We start from the raw sequence: 17,747 nt of genomic DNA, 5'->3' as shown, positions 1-17,747 counted from the left end.
GAATAATGAGATGAATCTTGTACTTTTTCATCTAGGTGACCAAATTTGTGTTTAACTGTGTACTCACTTGGATTCATGTCTACACATGAGCATCATTACCAAGAACTCCCTGAAACCAACACCAGGGGTTTACCCATCAGGAATTAAACCTGCTATTCAAAATGAGCATTGATCTATCTGATCAAGTCTGTAAGTCAGTATTTTGTATTTAATAAGTAATGTTTTGAAATGTATGAACTTACACTGTCTTTTGACTCTTTACCGGTACTTTTCTAGCATTTCAAGCCAAAGAACCCTTGTCAAGAAATACAGCCTTTCTGAAAGCTGGAAGTGGGGCAGCTATCCCCCAGGTATCATATTTCAAATATATAATTTGTCAAATTCCCCATTTAATTGGAAAGAGTAGCATGTCTAGTTTAAGAGTTATACTTGAATAGTTAAACAATCAGCTATTTTGTTCATAGAATTATACACAATTATCAGCAATTCTCAGCAGGAGTTTATATATCCAATGGATGTGGCAGGGACATCTTGTTATTTATCAATTTCTCTCATCAATACTTTAGGAAGATTTAACATTCACAATACCAGCGTGCTGCAAATCTTTAAGAAAATTTAATATTTAATAGAATAATTAAAAAATGTTTAAAAGTCTCAAACTGAGGAGAAAAAAGTTTTGGTTTTTTTTCCTTTTTTGTGGTTTTTGTTTCTTTTCTTTCCTTTTTTTCTTTTCTTCTTGCTTTGCTCTCAGCTAAGATTCTTTGTATATCAGGAGATCAGAGAAGAAAAGATCAAACCAGAAAGTGTCTGTTTCTCAAAACAGGTGACTTCTTAAACTTTATATGCCAAAGGGCTTTTGTTCGCTAAAATGCAGCATTCAAAATCTATTTCCTGCACCTGTGAAAGAAATGGATCCTGGATCCCCCAAATAATTTCTCAGTTCTGTACCACAAAAATTGCTGCGGAAGATAGTATTTTACTGAGACAAAATGCAGTCTTTTTTTTTTTTCAAATAATGCCACTGAAAGAGAAAGTAACTGCATGACATTTTAGACCTCATGAAAAAAGTGATGACACAATTAAAAGCTGCAAAACTTCACTCCTTCCAAGTTTAGGCAATACACCTGATATTTATGTACATTGATTTACAACTTTGAAAGCTATTTGAGAGTTACAATCAATAGCTTGCATTTGCAGAAAGATTTTTTTTTTCCAAATCAAGATTAGAAATATGCCTTTCCTATCATCCATTCCTTCATTTCTACTTTTCACTGAACTTTAAAAGGTTTTCTGGTCCCCACCTCCCACAAAGCACACACTTTTAAACACTCTTCATCTAAACTTTCAGTTGAGTCTTTTGACCGCTCTTCATCCCCTTCCTGATTTCCATCGTCACACATTCCCATTTTTTTTCTCTGCAGCCCCTCTAACAAGCCTTGAGAAGTTTAAGTCTGTAATATCTTGACTTCTGGGCCTTCCTAATGATTTGTACAGAGGACTTTACAGCCAACTGACTGAAAGAACTCCAAAACTGAAACGGCTGTTAGCCCATTATCTCCATTATGGGATAATGGAGCATAAACACAAATTTGGTAACTGAAAAAGCAAATGAGCTAAGGTAAATGGTCTTAAAAGAAACAATGTAGATTTGATTCAGTTTAGGGAATAGACTTTGAACTGAAATTAAAATAGATGGTTTCAAATTTCTTGCTTTCTGGAAATCCAGAGGACTACAAACACTGGACTTCTCTAGGGATTTTGAATATCCTTTGCGATTTGAATATCCTTAATCATGTCCCAAACTAATAAATTTCAAAAATTTAAGTTAACAAGATCTTGTTTGAAATAGTTGTATCCGTACTTTGGTATATAGGCAAGAGAAGTAAAATGAAAAACATGAGTCAAGCAAAACTATGTAAATGCTATTGATTACCTATGCAATCCAAAATCCAGCCTACAGTTCCATCTCCACCACACGCTAGTACTCTGAACTCAGGAACATCTCGGAAAAAATTTAACCTAAAACCAGTAAATGAAGATATCTATTTAATTATCATAAATGCATTGTGCATTATGCAAACATTTTATGGCTTAAGACATTTCATTTAATAGTAAATGGCAAGTGAACACTTGAAATAATAATCACCTCTGCTCATGCATTCATTTTTTAGACAAATACAATCCAACATTGTATTATCTGAAAAATTTAATATGAAATTGTTAATTCAAGGGTTATTATGGTACACTAATACTAGGAATAGCTTGGACTTGATGATTAATCCAAATCTTTGTCTCAGTTCAAATCTTGTTTGAAGCTATTGTCAGAAAACATTATCTGTTTACCTAGTTGTAAACGGATATGTAGTCTCTCAAGACAGAAAGGTCTAAGGTGGCTAAATGTATTAGCCACAACATTTCCTTGTGAGGTGTTGGCTATAAAAACATATGAAAACAGCATATTTCTGATAGTACACTAATACATGATAAGCTGAGCATTTTGTGGTTGATAAAAACAACTTTGCACCATGGTTTAATACAAAATGAGTAAGCATCAGACTGAATGCACCCATTCCATCATCCTACAAACCATATTTTAGAAGTGAAATATCTTTGGTAACATTTGCCTGGCTAGTTCTGCTTCCATATCCATCGAGTGCTGGACAGTATCACCACCTCATTATCCACTTCATTCAATACCAATGTTCCGTAATGATGAAAAGTGAGGATATATTACAAGAATTCTAAGTTGCAATATTTTAAATTTAAAAGCATCTTTTCAGGATAGCTTTTGACACATACTGAAATTAGTCCTTACACATAAACTGTGACTAGACAAAAACCTTCCAGCAATTTTGCTGAATTACTACATACATATATGTGTGTGTGTATGTACATTCACATATATTCTATTCATTCATGTCACAGACATCTTAATGCATATTATATACGCTAGTGACCAGATCTGATTTCCAGTTTGCAGTCTCCTAATAAAAGGCACAATTAGTACATGGTACCCAAATTCTTAAATACAAATAAATATACACAATAACTTGCAAGTGTTTCATTCAAGCTATTTTTCATATGAAACTTTAATGCTGCACAGAGAATGGTGTTCCTGTCCCTAGAAAGTTTTAAAAATTCTTTTACGCCTCTTGATAAAATCAAGAACACATGAAAAACTACAGAGTAAAAGAACATGGGAGAAGGAAATGAAAAGCACAATGGTCAAAAAATGTTATTTAAGATGTAGAAGACAACAGGATAACTTCTTGTTCTATTAGTTTTAGACCAGAATTTCAAGGTTAGCAAAGCTACGTAGAATTAAGCCCATCACATTGTTGTCCCACTTCCTCTAATTTTCTCTGCTCAGAAAAGCTCTTAGACAATTTCAAGTGTCAAGTACAATGTCTGAAGGATGCTTACTCGTTCTGTATTAAACCCCGCTTTGTCCTTCTCACCTCTTATGTTCTACTTCACACATACGCAGGACAAGTGCTATAGGACCTCTTCTGATCCAAAATGTCATGTGCCAAGTCTGACTGGGTACACTTGGGGAACACATCTTCTAATAGGCATATGTGCTGAAAGACCCTGTGCTGGAAGTCACCTCCTACCACTGTAAGAGTGGGCACTGATACGCCCTGGCCCACAGGTGTGCATCTCTGTCACTTCATGAGACCTGGCAAAGATACAAATGCCTCCCATAACTAGCATTCCCACTTCGACCCAATGTGTTGGGTCTGTAGAAAGTTAGCAGATTTAATTATATTGCTTCCAGTACTGAGGGTATTTCAGATTAATTTAAAATCAAATTATAGCCCAGAGGTGACAGCAGGGTACTAACTTCTATAAATATTTAAGCATTTCTACCACATGTAACAGATGTCAAAAAGAAAGTCTGGAAAAAACAAATAAACAAACAAACAAACAAAAAAACCAATATCAAAAGTACAGGGTTGATGGTAGCATTAATCCAGATAGGCAGAACATAGATCTAAATCTCCGTCTCCCTTTTTATAAACAAGCATCCACACCATATGGCTATCAAACATTTTTTTTGTTTTGACTGTACATTTAATCTTCACCAAAGAAGTATAACTTCCCAAGAAAGTGGGGGATTGAAGAATCTGACAAAAACATATTGTCAAAAAAATTCTCAACAAGCTTCATTCATATTTCCCCTGGCATTTTATATTCATACACAGTGAATTTCCCAAACAATTTCATAGTATAGCATTAAGTTCACATGACTTTTTCTAAATTTAAATATGAAAATGATATATACATTATATAAATATATAATATATAAAATACATAAAAATAAAGTATAATATACCTTACATTGTATATTTGCATATATAAATATAGTGTATATAAATATACTACCACAAATATAAATATTTATAAAATCAAAGTAATTTATAAAATTAAATATAGTTATATAATTATATATGTAAATAAATCTCATTCATTGAATTAGAATGTGCAGCCTACATTAAGAGTTGGGAAGGGAACATGGTTTTCCGTTTATAATGTTTCATTCAAACTCAGTAAGTGTTATAATTGTAAAGAAAGAATTTGACAGATTTCTTAATAGAACTTAAGGTAAAGAGTAAGTATTGCCTATCAAGATAGCTTTAGTCAATTAGTGTTTTAATAGCACCCGTTACCTCTTATCCACAGAACATTTTTATACGAATTGAAAAAACAAAAAATTGTTGGAGAAGAACTTAGTAAAAGTGGTTTAAAGTGGAAATAAAAAAAATGGAAGTCATCATAAAGGCTTTGTGCACTGTAAGAATAAGGTAAAGGGCCAGAATAGAAAATTTAGTCCTATTTTCTTGAACCGATTTACAAAACTGTACAAGAATTCTAGGTATATATAATAAACACCAAATAACATAAAAATATAAAACAGTACTTACAATGGGTCTCTTCCCCAAAAGATTTATCTCTACTTTTTAAAAAATTATTATTATTTTTTAACAATTTAAATGATTACTCTTTACATAGCACAATATGACAAGTATGACATTAAGTACAAAGGACAAATGTCTATTATATCAATAACCTTTACAGAAATTATGTCAATAACCTTGATAGAAATTAAATAGGATATGAGAAACAGGTAAATCAGAAACTTCAAAACATGTATTTTTTTAGTATCGAATTAATTTGTACTATAATTCACACAGAAGCATTTAATAAAACACATTATTTTGACAATTTTTTTTCCAATGAAGAAAAGTATTGTCACTAAAAAAATTCCCCTTTTATTTATGGATATGAGAATAGGTAGATATTCTTTTTTACAGAGTTGATTTTTATAGACGTTATAGTAAAAAGCTTTCCTACATCACTTAACATAAGTCAGCGGAGCTGGAATGGTACATAAGAACATTAGGCTGGTACAGACTGCAATCCAAGTTACACCTATTCTTCAATCACTGGCAAAAAGGCAACAAGAAACATCAGCAGAACTTCTCCTCACATCTCCTACCACAGGACAAACAAAACTCCTGATACATTTGGGAATAAAAGATGAAAAGCCACAACTACAATAATCCACAGGAAGACAAAAAAAAAAAAGTATGGCTGCATACTAAGGCCTTAAAACAGCAGGATATTTTTGCTAGGTGAATTGTTAGATGATTCTGGAAAATGAACCATTTTTCTTTCTACTGAGAAAGGTCAATACAACCAATCTCTAAACGTGGATTACAAGAGATTACTATATTTGATTGTATTTCTAGCATCAAAATTGACAAGATCATCTAATTCTTGCCTGATGATCGAATTCTTATATCACTTTAATACTGCAGCTTCCTTTTTTTTACAGTATCTCCCAACTTTTCACATTCTACAAATTTCATAAGCATACACATAGTTCTTAGTCCACTGTCAATAGTTAACATAGTAAATGGGCTCAGTCATCACACTGAGCTGGAAAACCTATCAATAGATATCTTCATCTTGACAGCTCCCTTGTAAATTGACCTGTTTTAGTCTTCCCTAATCCAGTTTCCTATCTGCTGGAAGTAAAACAAATAAATTCAAGCCATTGAAGGTGTTTGATATCAGCTTATTTGTATTTTATTTTGCCAGACACAAGGATCACACACACAGGCAATTATTGAGTTTCTGCTGATAAATTAGTAATTTCTACCTGAAAGATGGCAACTGTTTCAACTACCTATACTATTCCAGTTCAGTTTCTCATAATCACCTCATCAAATCCGTATGAATGCAGAGAAACTATTTATGAATAAAACACCAACACTAGAGGACAACTATTTGCTGTTGAATCATGCATTTAATTGATGTATGCACAGATAGCACACCCACACCACCCCCTGACCCCCCTTTATTCTTATAGAACTGTTTTAGGAAATCCTGTCCCACTCACAGTAAGACTATTTCAAAACATAAGTTGCAATGCTTTCCCTTTAGGTAACTGCACATGACTTTTTCTTTCATACCCAGAAGCAGTGCACTATGCAGAGATTTCAGGTGCTCAGCCACACAAGGGGGCTAACAACAGCACTGTGCGAAATCATTCAGCCAGTCATCTTCACTCACAGTGGAAGCAAAAATTAAAACTGTCATTAGCCCAAGCAAAGAACAATCCACTGATATTGGTATCTCAGGATAGGTATCAGCTAAATGTAAGGTAAATTGCAAATTATCAGTGGATATAAAAATACTATTTGACTTGGTAAATTTCTCTACTGCAGAGAAGATCAAAGTGCAAAAAAAGGGAACAGAACTTAGTATCTGCCTACATTAAGAGAAATTTTCTCTTAAATACTCTAAATGGTGTTAGAGCTACTTCAGCTCTTGTGGCTTAAACCCATGTTTTTACTGAGCTGCTTTTACAGTTACCCCTGAGTAATTTGGATTCAGTTTTTGGAAAAGGAGAGTAATTTAGAAATAGATGATCAGTAAAATTTGTAAATACTTTTGTCTTATAGCTTCTCAGCCAATATTACTATACATAGTACATGAACTTTCCCAGTTACAATACTTGCATCTAATCGTAATCAGCTGCAAGACAGAGGACTTCAGAAGCTCTGCATTACAATTTACAGAGAAACTGTATTAAAAGTTATTTGTTATGACTTCTGTTTCAAAACTTCTGTTTTCGCAGTAATAAAGTAGGCTGGCCTTAAAGGTATTGAGAGAATAATATTGAACCAATAAATATGTAAAATCATTAAATCCAATAAATATTATTTTTCATAAAGTGTGGCATAAATCAAATACAGTAATATTATCAAAATTTTCTTGAATGGCATCTGTAACTTATCAGTTTGATAATTACAAGTGAACTAGTACAACATTTGCATATTAGAATAGAACTTACGCTGTGTGTGAATGGAAGTGAATGAAAGATAAATGTTCACCCTAAATATCACCAGCTCAAAGCAAATTAGAGCCTGGTAAACCTTCATTAACAGATTTATGTTGACAAAGGACCGATCTGATAGATATCTCACGCTTCCAGGTAAACCCCATAACTTAGAAACTTTGTCCACTAGTGAATTCACAATGCTGGGTTTAATCTAGCAATTTCACTAATTTAGATGTTCCAACTCACCACTGATTCTTCTTAAACTAACTGTCCATAGGAAAGTACCAACTTGAAAGACAAAGCAATTGCATTTTTGCAATGTTTACTCCTTCACTGTAATGACCATATTGCTGTCATTTTATTAAACAAAGCAAATACAATCCCTGACAAATGCTTATTTACTTCAGAATATGAATGAAAACTAAACACAGTTTTTTCTCTTCTAGACTGCCAAGCTGAGCTGGCCATGTAACTGGACAACATACACACTTTAACCTCATTACAACTCTCAGTTACAGTTTTCTCCATGCTGTAATGACACTATTCATGAGAGTAATTCCAATAAATCACTCGCATAGTTTCAATAAATCCAGTTTATCATTGCATAGGGTAATATATTCCTCTTCTGCAATGGCATTTTAATGTGCAAAAGTTAACTGGTAGATGCATGTATTGTAGCTGAAAATACTGTTTTCAGTTCATACTTTCTAAAGATAAAGCTGGCTGCCAATTTCAAATCACAGGCTTGCTAAAAACCATGATGGCACATTTAGAAAAACAAGATCCCAGTCCTTCAGTGTGTGATCATATGGGATATTGAGGGACTCCATGAATATAGAAGACATTTTACTGTCAGGTACCCAACACTGAAAACATTGGTCCATATGATATACTTCACACTCAAAAATACCATTAATATCACAGAATTATAGAATGGTTCGGGTTGGAAGGTACCTTTAAAGATCATCTAGTCCAAGCCCCTTGCCATGGGGAGGGACATTTTTCACTAGATCAGGTTGCTCAAAGCCCTGTCCAACCAAAACTTAGGTTTTCCTTAACTATTGCTTAAGATGTATACTAACCTATTTTTACAGCATAGCATTATAGTCAGTAGATGGCCCCAAATCATTCTGATACAGGTATTGAATTATAATGATAGTGTCAAACCTATGATCCCTGCAAGAATGAGACTTGCTTTAGCTGCATAATACCCACAAGATGGATAGCAGCCTTGCAGATTTGGGAGAGATATATGCCAGTCAGAAGAAGAAATACATAAGCATTTGTGGGAAAAGTGAATCAATATATGCTGGGCAGTGGGTGGAGCAAAGATGCTGGATGTCATATGTCCAGAAGTAACTGTAATAGTCAAAAGCTTATTTTGGGGTGACTGAGAAAAGAGAACCAGTTCAAGAATGCGAGAAGAGCAAACTAATAAGCAGGCTAAAGGATGCGGCAGAGGCTTTTAAAATAGATTTCAGACAAAGGTTGTAAGTGTGTGTTAAACTCACTACTGAACAATTACAATGGTTAAGAGAGGGGTGAATGAATCCGGCTCACAATTTTGGAAGTCTAGACTGAAATAGAAGTGGAAATTGGTGATATTTACAATATTTAAAGATTGTGCTATGTATGCAGCGAACACCACAGATGTCATAAAAGTAAAAATATTGTTAAACAGCTGTTTAAAATACATCTCTAAACCCAAGGTTTAAGTTTCACATGTGAAGACTTACAGAGTTCTAAGTACTCCTGATTTATGGTGCACAACAGTAATTTTAATCATTAGAGCACAACCAACCCACCATGGCTTGCTTTGCCATTCTTTGGCAAAAATGTAGTTCTTCCAAAGAAATATGGACCAGGTTCAAGGCTTTGTTCAGGAGAAAATAACTACGCAGTTATTATCTTCTAAAAATATTCTTGGTGTATATGTCTTCCCAGAACACTCCGGATATTTCAAATGTCCAACAGCAAAGAAATGCTCTAGCAATCAATTCCAATAATCAGGGAAAATAGTGTAATTTTCAAAATAGGCCTATTGCTTTGTGAAGTTATAAAGGCCCAGGTGCTGTAGACTCCCAACTAAATTACAGAGTAAGTTGTAGGGATTCAGTCTGGCTGTCTTGGGCATCTTTTAAGTGGACAGAATTTAAGATTTAAAAAGGCCTGTTGAGGTAAACTTGCGGATAGAATTTAAAAAATACATGCTCTCCAAATTAAATGCTAAGGGAGTTAGAAAGAAATACAACTTTTGTGGATATAATTTCTATTATAGAGTATAAATATAACACAAATTAGACATTTTAAATAACAGACTTAAGGGAACGGGAGCCTTTTCAGAGGGACAAAGCCTTTGTGAAACAGTGACCTCTCTACAGAGTCATGTGGGTCTGTGGCTCGACTGCTATTCATCTAGCTATTATTTACCTCTCTGTGAAGTGAACAATAACTGAATTTCAGATTCTTCAAGATCATTAAATCCACAATAACAGTTGTTGTCAGAAGTAGAAGACTCCTATAGAGATATAACAACCAAACAGGGAAACTCTTTTCAAGGCTAAAAACACAGGTGCTAGGCACAAATTACACAATGTATCAGCCTGGCAATTTTCACGTCACTTTGTTAACTGTGGCAGTCTATAACTGTGGAGTACCTTTTATGCCTGTGTTCAGCTGCAGAGCTTACAGGGTTTCTCCAGCTCACTCGTATCCCTCTACTCCCAAATAAAGAATGTCTAAACCATTAATTATTACACCAGTGTTTAAAGCGTACTGTTGCCCTTTGGCTGAGAGCTCCTTGATTTTTCAGGCCTCGCAGCAGGTCAGTTTCCGTTGTTGGAAAGGATCAATGTCAGAGAGTCGGCTGCCATGCTATTTATTTGCATCATGTACATATTTTTATATAGATTATGTACATGAGTCTTGACATAAACAGCTCCAAAAACTTCAGCTTAGGCATGCTAAGAAGCTACAAGAAATGTCTTTGTTGCTGTCCCTGCAGTTCTCCAAGTACCATCCCATCTATTATGAAAGTAGGTGACACATCCACTCGAGTAATTGCACATTCAGATAGCAATACTAAAATTCGTTATCAACTTGTTAAAAATATTTTCCTGTTGACCTGCTACATGCCAGGATATTTATAAAAAAGTGCACAATAACTGATATTATGAAAGGTGGGGGTTTTTTTGTGAGGGTTTTGTTTTGTTTTTTAAGGGAGAGATTGAAAGGGAAAATGAAATGTATTACTTCCAGATTTCAAAGAACTTGAAATATGGGACTCCACTAGTGGCCCTTCTTCCTCTGAACAAAGATTATTTTAACCCTGTTCCAACTCAGGTCTGCTAAGGAGCCCTTTATTCCAACACATTTCTGTGAAAGAACATGGTTATCCCACTGAAGAGGAAGAACGAAAGACCTAGTGATTGAGCTGTTGACTTTAAAAAAAAAAAAAAAAAATATAGTGGTTTCACAGTCCCCCTAAGATTTAGGATTTTATTGGTCTCCTAGTTCTCTTATCTTTCTCCCTGTCATCTAAACAGGAGATACTTAGATTTTTGACAGAAACGAACTGGAAATATTAATTCATGTTAGCCACAGATGTTTGGAACTTAAGTTAGAAAACTTGTGAATGTTATCTTCTTGGTTGATGACAGCAGCCCATGAGAAAAATACCATCATAAATAAAAAACATTAACTTGTGAGTTAAAGCAGACAGCTTGGCTCTACCAAAAACACGCAAATTCTACCCTAATACTATAAACATTCTATAGGTTGAGTAAACATGTCTGAAATCAGTATTCAAAAGAAAAAAAAAAAATCTCAAAATAGACTCAATTAAAATGTATTACAATAATCATAAATGCTTTAAAATAAATATACATTATGTTTACCCTTTTCCACTAAATAACAGTAATTGGCATGAAGAATACACTTTTGTTTTTCTCCATGCTGTACAATACCCCACTCTGTTCCATTTCAATCTAAATGACACATATGACAATATTAAATAAATGTAACATTTTGATTGACAATCAAGTATAACTGGCATTATGGAGATGGATGAGTGAGTGGACGGATGGATGGATAGGCAGGTTTTATTAGGCAATCCAGCCCCCACAGAAAGGGAAACAAGGACTGGTAAGTGAAACACAGAGTTTATTCAAATGCTCGCTTAAGGGACAAATTATATGCAGCCTACATAGTATTGCCAGGGGCAAGAAGTGATGGCAGGAGATAAACTGGAAATTTAGGATTATTCATTTCTGTGGAATGAATAAAAAATATACCAAAACAAGCTTAACAAAATGCAGTGTCTGTTTGAAAACTAATTAGAAATTTCTTCAAAGTGACTCTGAAGTAAAACTATTTCAATTCCTAATAGGAAGAGAAATTGAAAATATTTTCTAAAAAACACTGTCCTGGTTCAAAAGACTGAAGTTTAAATCGCTTCAGTGCAGGGTTTCAGTTTGAACTTAACACTGCCCTCTTGTGCTTCTGCCTTAAAATACATTTTCCTTTGCATCACAAGATACATGAAAACCTGAAGTCAGTAATGGACAGAAATGCAGTCAGTAAGTGGGGTTTGATTCTTTTCTTTTTTTTTTTTTTGTAAAAAAAGGTTCAATAAAATAAGATGAATTTGAACAAAAATATTTCAGTTGTTTTAAAAATCACCATCTTAATCTCTAGTATGGCATTTCTATTATATCAAATGTAAAACAATATTGGTTACTAGTTTTGTCTCAGTTGAAATTTCTTATAAATTCCTGAAATAAGTTTCTGCAATTTTTCTAGTCTACTTACTCTTTGGACTAAGATTAGTTAAATTTTCCATACGCGTCAAGACTAGCATAACAAAACACAAACAACAAATACCATTTGAGTAATAAAACAGCACTAACATTCAGGTACAGGATGAAATTACAGGCATGAAAGAAATCATGCATGTCATTATTTCCAGTTTTTGAGCAGGTTTTGCACCATTCTGCAGGTTGCACATTAGCCACACTGTAGTGCAAGATATCCTGAGACTCTTAACCTCAAAAAGGATTGGGCCCAATCCGCTTTTCACTTTCATCAATGCTATACACAGCCCAAGTCTAACACAATAAAGGGACAGCTGATGTAGAGTGGTTTTAAGAGAGAATAGCTTCCTGCATATTTGGCCTTAAAACCAGAACTACTGGCAGAAACTGTCAGAGCATACTCTTTCCAGTAATATATCCGTGACAACTGAAATATAACTTTGCAAGGCACAAACCACGTACATTTCCGTCTTCATCTTATTTTCCTCCAACTTAAAAAAAGTCTAAACAAATAAAAACTCCCAAAATTAAAAAAAGTATTCAAACAACAGTGTAAAATTCATGTCAGTGAACATTTATCTCCTAATATCGTTCTGCAACTCTTCTCACTGACGTAAAATTTCATGTATCAGTGACATAACTAAATAACATCCAGTACATACGAAGTGATACACAGACCAGATGTTCAGTGCTGGTCTGTCTGTTTTCTTCTACCAAAGTACCCACTACTTAAAAAGGAGACAATTTCAGGTGGCAAAAGTTGGTATTTGATATACTGCAATTCTCCTGTCTGCACATGAACGCAAAATAGGGAGAATCATGGAAGAAGCATGTTAGGCGAGTGACTGCAACACTACCTCGTTCAGATAACACTTCAGTCCCTGTAAAAAGTCACTGCAATCTAGTCTGTCCAGTCATTTTCTGCCCACTACATCCCCAAGATTATGGAATTGATAAGGAGTGTGCAGCCACTGTAATTTGAAACGACATTCTGTATCTGACATGCATAAGAATATATATATATGTGTACACTATATATATTACACAGACACATACGTATGTCCACATACGGGTTTATGTAAAAGAAATGTATGTTCTGCAGGTCAGTCTCTGACGCTGCTCGGTATCTGTAACATAAAAGTAACTCCCACATGAACTCGGGTTGCTGATATAGCAGTAAAAGCTGCAAATAGAATGAAATTTATCCCACAGTTCTTATAGAGTACTGCATGGTTATCAGTAAAACATATGATACATAGTTTTATTTGCACATGTAAACAAATAATACCTGTAAATTTCTGCAGCCATTCAGAGGTCTGTAGTGTTGATACATTCAAAACATGCTATATGTGCCTCAGTCTGTTTATTTGATTATGTAGCATTTTATTAAATGAGTTCCTGGTAATAATATTAACTGTAGACTTACCCTGGCATTGGTCCATTTCCAGAAAGACTATAAACTTGACGAGGATTTAAAAGGTACTGAAATTTTCTATAAATTCTGAAGACATAAAAGAGACAAGGAGAAAATATTTACTTACATGTTTGGAATTTTTTTTATACCTATCAAATGAAAGAATTAAAGAAGTTAACACATACTATAATTATTTGAATTGCAGGATCTCATTTATACAAAAAAATCAAGTATTTGAACACAGCAATTGTAATTCATACATACAGTGTATTGTGGGCATAAAATTGAGACAGAAGTGCTACAAGCTACCTACAATTCAAATACTGTATATAGACAGAAAAAAAAAATAGGATAAGGAGATATAATGACACAAGAAAAGGTGAGTCAAAAAAAGCATTTGGAAAAGCACATTGGTTCCTATTAAAGTAACTCCATGGGAAAGGAGAGATTTATTCTTGAAATTTATTGCTAACACAAAATTACAAGTATAATTAATTGTAAAAGCAAACTGGCTTTGCCACCCACCAAAATATCCCCATAGGTTGAACAACATCCTGAGAAAGCAAATCTATTGTCAGCTACTTCTCCTTTGGATTATATTTGAGTGGGAAGAAAATGAAAAAGATTCAAAACCATTATTTTACTTAAATTACACATATTTTAAAATTATCTGAATAATAGGAAGCAATTTATTGATATAGCATGAAAAGTGTTGTCCTACCCCATAAGGGACCCCATTTGCTGTCCCACCTCCAGCAAATATTTCTTTAAATGGCAGAATATTTCAAAAACTGTAACTTTATAAATTTGAGGTTACTTGTCCTAAAAGTATGACAAACATTTTGTTTCTTCATTACAAATATTAGAAATGTAATTTCCTACGTTGACTACAATGTGGTAACTGCTTCATTTCTTACGTAGAAACAAGCAAGCACATGAAAGAGCTGGAGCTCAGAATGAATAAATATATACCTGGGATCTATGGCAATAGTTTAAATTATAAAACCTTGTTTCTTGCTTTTAATTTTAATGTTTATGTCCTCAAGCTAATTAATATTTTAATGTTTTTAAGAAAACATTTATTTTTCCATTGAAATATCTCTTCCTTTCTTTTTACTGCCTTAAATAAAATAGAAGCATAATAAGAGCTGAATTTTAAGTTAAAATGTCCACATTTTCAAATTCAGCAAAATAGAACTGTCTAGACACAATCTATATGCACATTGAGGGATTTTTTAATTTATTTTATTTTCTTAATAGCAATGCATAATTTATCAGGCTAGGTGGAAGACAAGGGTGTAAGAATACTGAATACAAACAAATTTATAATTATCTCTAAAATTGCCAAATTGGAACATTTTCTTAACTTCTCAGTTATTTAGCGATATCAGCTTCTTCATAAAGCATTGTATTCACACACACACTCACACAATCTATTCCTGATGCCATTCCTGACAGAAAAAGTCAATGTGAAATGACTGGTTTCACTTTGCAAGCATGCACACATCATTGTTAACGGCTGTGATGACGACTAAATCAGACATCTGACAGTGGATTTATAACACAATACATTTCCATTTCATTTGCAGCATCTTACCAATGTAAAAGGATCCTATTTTTAACTTGCTAGTTAGTATGTGTAAGTTGCTTCTCAGTGGCGTATAGGATTTAACCTGGTCAAAGGTGCTGCTAATTTAATTTGTGTAGCTGACCATAAGAAGTTCATGAACAGCATTGTTACAAAGTCCCAACGGCTTAAGAGTTATCTTCCTAAAAGTTGGTGCTACAAAACATACTAGCCATTACCTACACTCACAATACTGCTGTCACATATCAGTGAAATGCTATAAAAGCCTTCTTAATAAAGACGGAGCTAGGTATCTGTAGTCAAAACCCAGAAGTCCGCCTGCAATAATGAAGAGATTACACTGAATCATACTTGACTCAGTGCATACCATTCATAGGTACTAGTCGAACATCAATACCAGATAATTACTCTATAATGACTCACTGCAAATGACGCATCGTGCTTTAAGTTATTATAACATATTTCTGTATGCTAGTCTGTGTAAAATTCATAAACTGATGGTTCATTTCCATTCGTACAGTCTCCAAAAAAAGAGGAAGAAAGTGTCTATAAACGTTTCTCTTCACACCACACTGTAACTAGACCTAACAGCATGACACACGCAAGACGAGGAAATGGACAGTAATTTGGCCTTCCAGTTTTACACCTAGAGTACCAAACAGCCTACTGATACTGACATGTCTCTGAACGTCTTGCTTCCGCATGTAAGGAAGGAATTGGACATGGTTTCCTCGTGACTAGAGATTTGTGCTGACAAAGCCATGAGGCAGCGTAGTGGGTAATGCCCCAAAAGACAGCTTTTTGTGATGGAGTGCAATTTCAAGAACAAAGCCAGTTCATGAAATTACCACTTGTCACCACCACCTCCAGCTGGTTCTTACCGCGCGACACAGTTTATCAACAAACAGCTGTGCTTCTGTAACTGTTTGCGGGGTTATTCGGTGATCTGGAAAACTAAACAGATTCAATTAAAAATACAAATCCTCAGAAAAGTTTCTCCGCTGTCATTCTTTCCCTTCACTTAAATCATGTCCCTGATCTCATATGAACCTCAAAAAAGCTGCACTAGCATAACTGGGGAGGCAGAAAATTACAGCACAAGTGGCCAAGAGGGCTGGGATCATCTTTAAACAGATCTGCTGCTGAAGAAAATACTCGAGTGCACCTTCGGCTGAGTTACTGAGCTATCTTCTGAAGTCATAAGATCACTCCTTTAGAGAGAGAAAAGAAACAGATAGACAGAAACCCGTTGGCAATTCAAAACTGGCAGTAAAGTTGACTACACTGGGGAAAAAGCTGGCCATAGCAGTGCCTTGTGCCAACTGGGGGATGCATCTTCAGTCATCTAGGGGGTGACTATTCAAGATGTGGTCAGTATAGGCTTAATTTAACCCTAATAGCAGAGAAGAAAGAAGCCAAGAACTCCTCCCCAAAATTAAAAGATCTTCTCTCCTAGACATAGAACATTTGAAAAAGATCGTTTGAATCTGCTTTACATTTTGTCTCAATGCTAAATGAAACCTTAGGAAGCACGATTAATCGGAGGGTAGGAGGGAGAGCTACTATGAACCAAAGTTATATAAAAACAACAAAGGTCAAAGATATCAACAACCTGTACTGCACAGCCACTGAACGTGGAGTCAGCAGGAAACGTCAGTGTACGGAAGCTGATCTCCAGTGCATCCAACCGCACATTTGTCAAGGAAACAATTGTTTAAACTCACCTGCTGGTCAGGCAAATAAATTGGAAAATGGGGAAGTGGAAAACAAAGTAATGAGTATGGCAAAACAACAGCATGATTTAGAAGGACTCTTATGTGAGAAGCATTACCCTTAACAACAGTCTCTAGAAACACTACATGCTTGTTGTATATCCTTTCTGTTGAAACTATTTTGTCAATGATGTACTAAATATACACATTCTATTCACAGGTTATTGAAAGCTCTTGTCTTGATTACTCAGATCTTAAACATAGACATACAGGACTGTTAGCCCTAGGATGAAATGGACGTACTGCAATTTTTTTCTGATGAAATTCACCACACCTGTCCATTTTATGCACAATCACTAAAAGCATGTTACAGTGTGACAGAGCCTGAGGAAGACACTTGACTGGGTTTTCTGAACTTCTATCCAATCTCATGCTTAATTAAAATCTATTTTTGGTGTGTGAAAGGCTTAAACTCATCAACTTTAATTCGAATTTGCTACTTTCTTCTTAATAAACATTGAATCATACTTTTCTTCTTTTTTATTATAAATGTATTATCCATTGGACTAAATCATTTAAGTCCAAATAACTGTAAATGCATTTGTGTTTCAGGTGATGGGCAATAAGTATTAATCTCTCCATTAAGAAGAAAGTATAACTGGGTTATTTTCATAGTTCTTTATTTTGCAATTACATCTGAAAATCATAGCATTAGTTTTTAAAAGAGAAACCTATTCAAGAAGAATATGATATTTATCACCATACATTTTGCAAAACTCTAGCTTTCTAACAGAATCGAAGTTTTAAAACGTATCGATAAAGTAATTAGATACGGTTGTAGAGAAAGTATTTTTGTGTTCGGAATGCACTT

General features: G+C 34.5%; 1 protein-coding gene across 12 annotated transcripts in view; it reads right to left on the bottom strand.

Moving 5' to 3' along the window:
* The window catches only part of DGKB (diacylglycerol kinase beta), a 334,240-nt gene that overhangs the window by 208,092 nt on the left and 108,401 nt on the right, over nucleotides 1–17,747 (bottom strand). For all 12 annotated transcript variants that reach the window (XM_050891901.1, XM_050891903.1, XM_050891909.1 and 9 more), the window contains 2 exons: nucleotides 13,589–13,663; nucleotides 1,934–2,019 (listed from right to left, as the gene is read on the bottom strand). In XM_050891901.1, the coding sequence (XP_050747858.1) occupies nucleotides 1,934–2,019; nucleotides 13,589–13,663 (161 nt within the window). The remainder of the gene's footprint in view (nucleotides 1–1,933; nucleotides 2,020–13,588; nucleotides 13,664–17,747) is intronic.

This window comes from Gymnogyps californianus, chromosome 2, assembly GCF_018139145.2.
Source record: "Gymnogyps californianus isolate 813 chromosome 2, ASM1813914v2, whole genome shotgun sequence".
In the NCBI taxonomy this organism is placed as follows: Eukaryota; Metazoa; Chordata; class Aves; order Accipitriformes; family Cathartidae; genus Gymnogyps; species Gymnogyps californianus.
The sequence above is the reverse complement of the archived record's forward strand: the minus strand, read 5'-3'. Positions and strand labels throughout refer to the sequence as shown.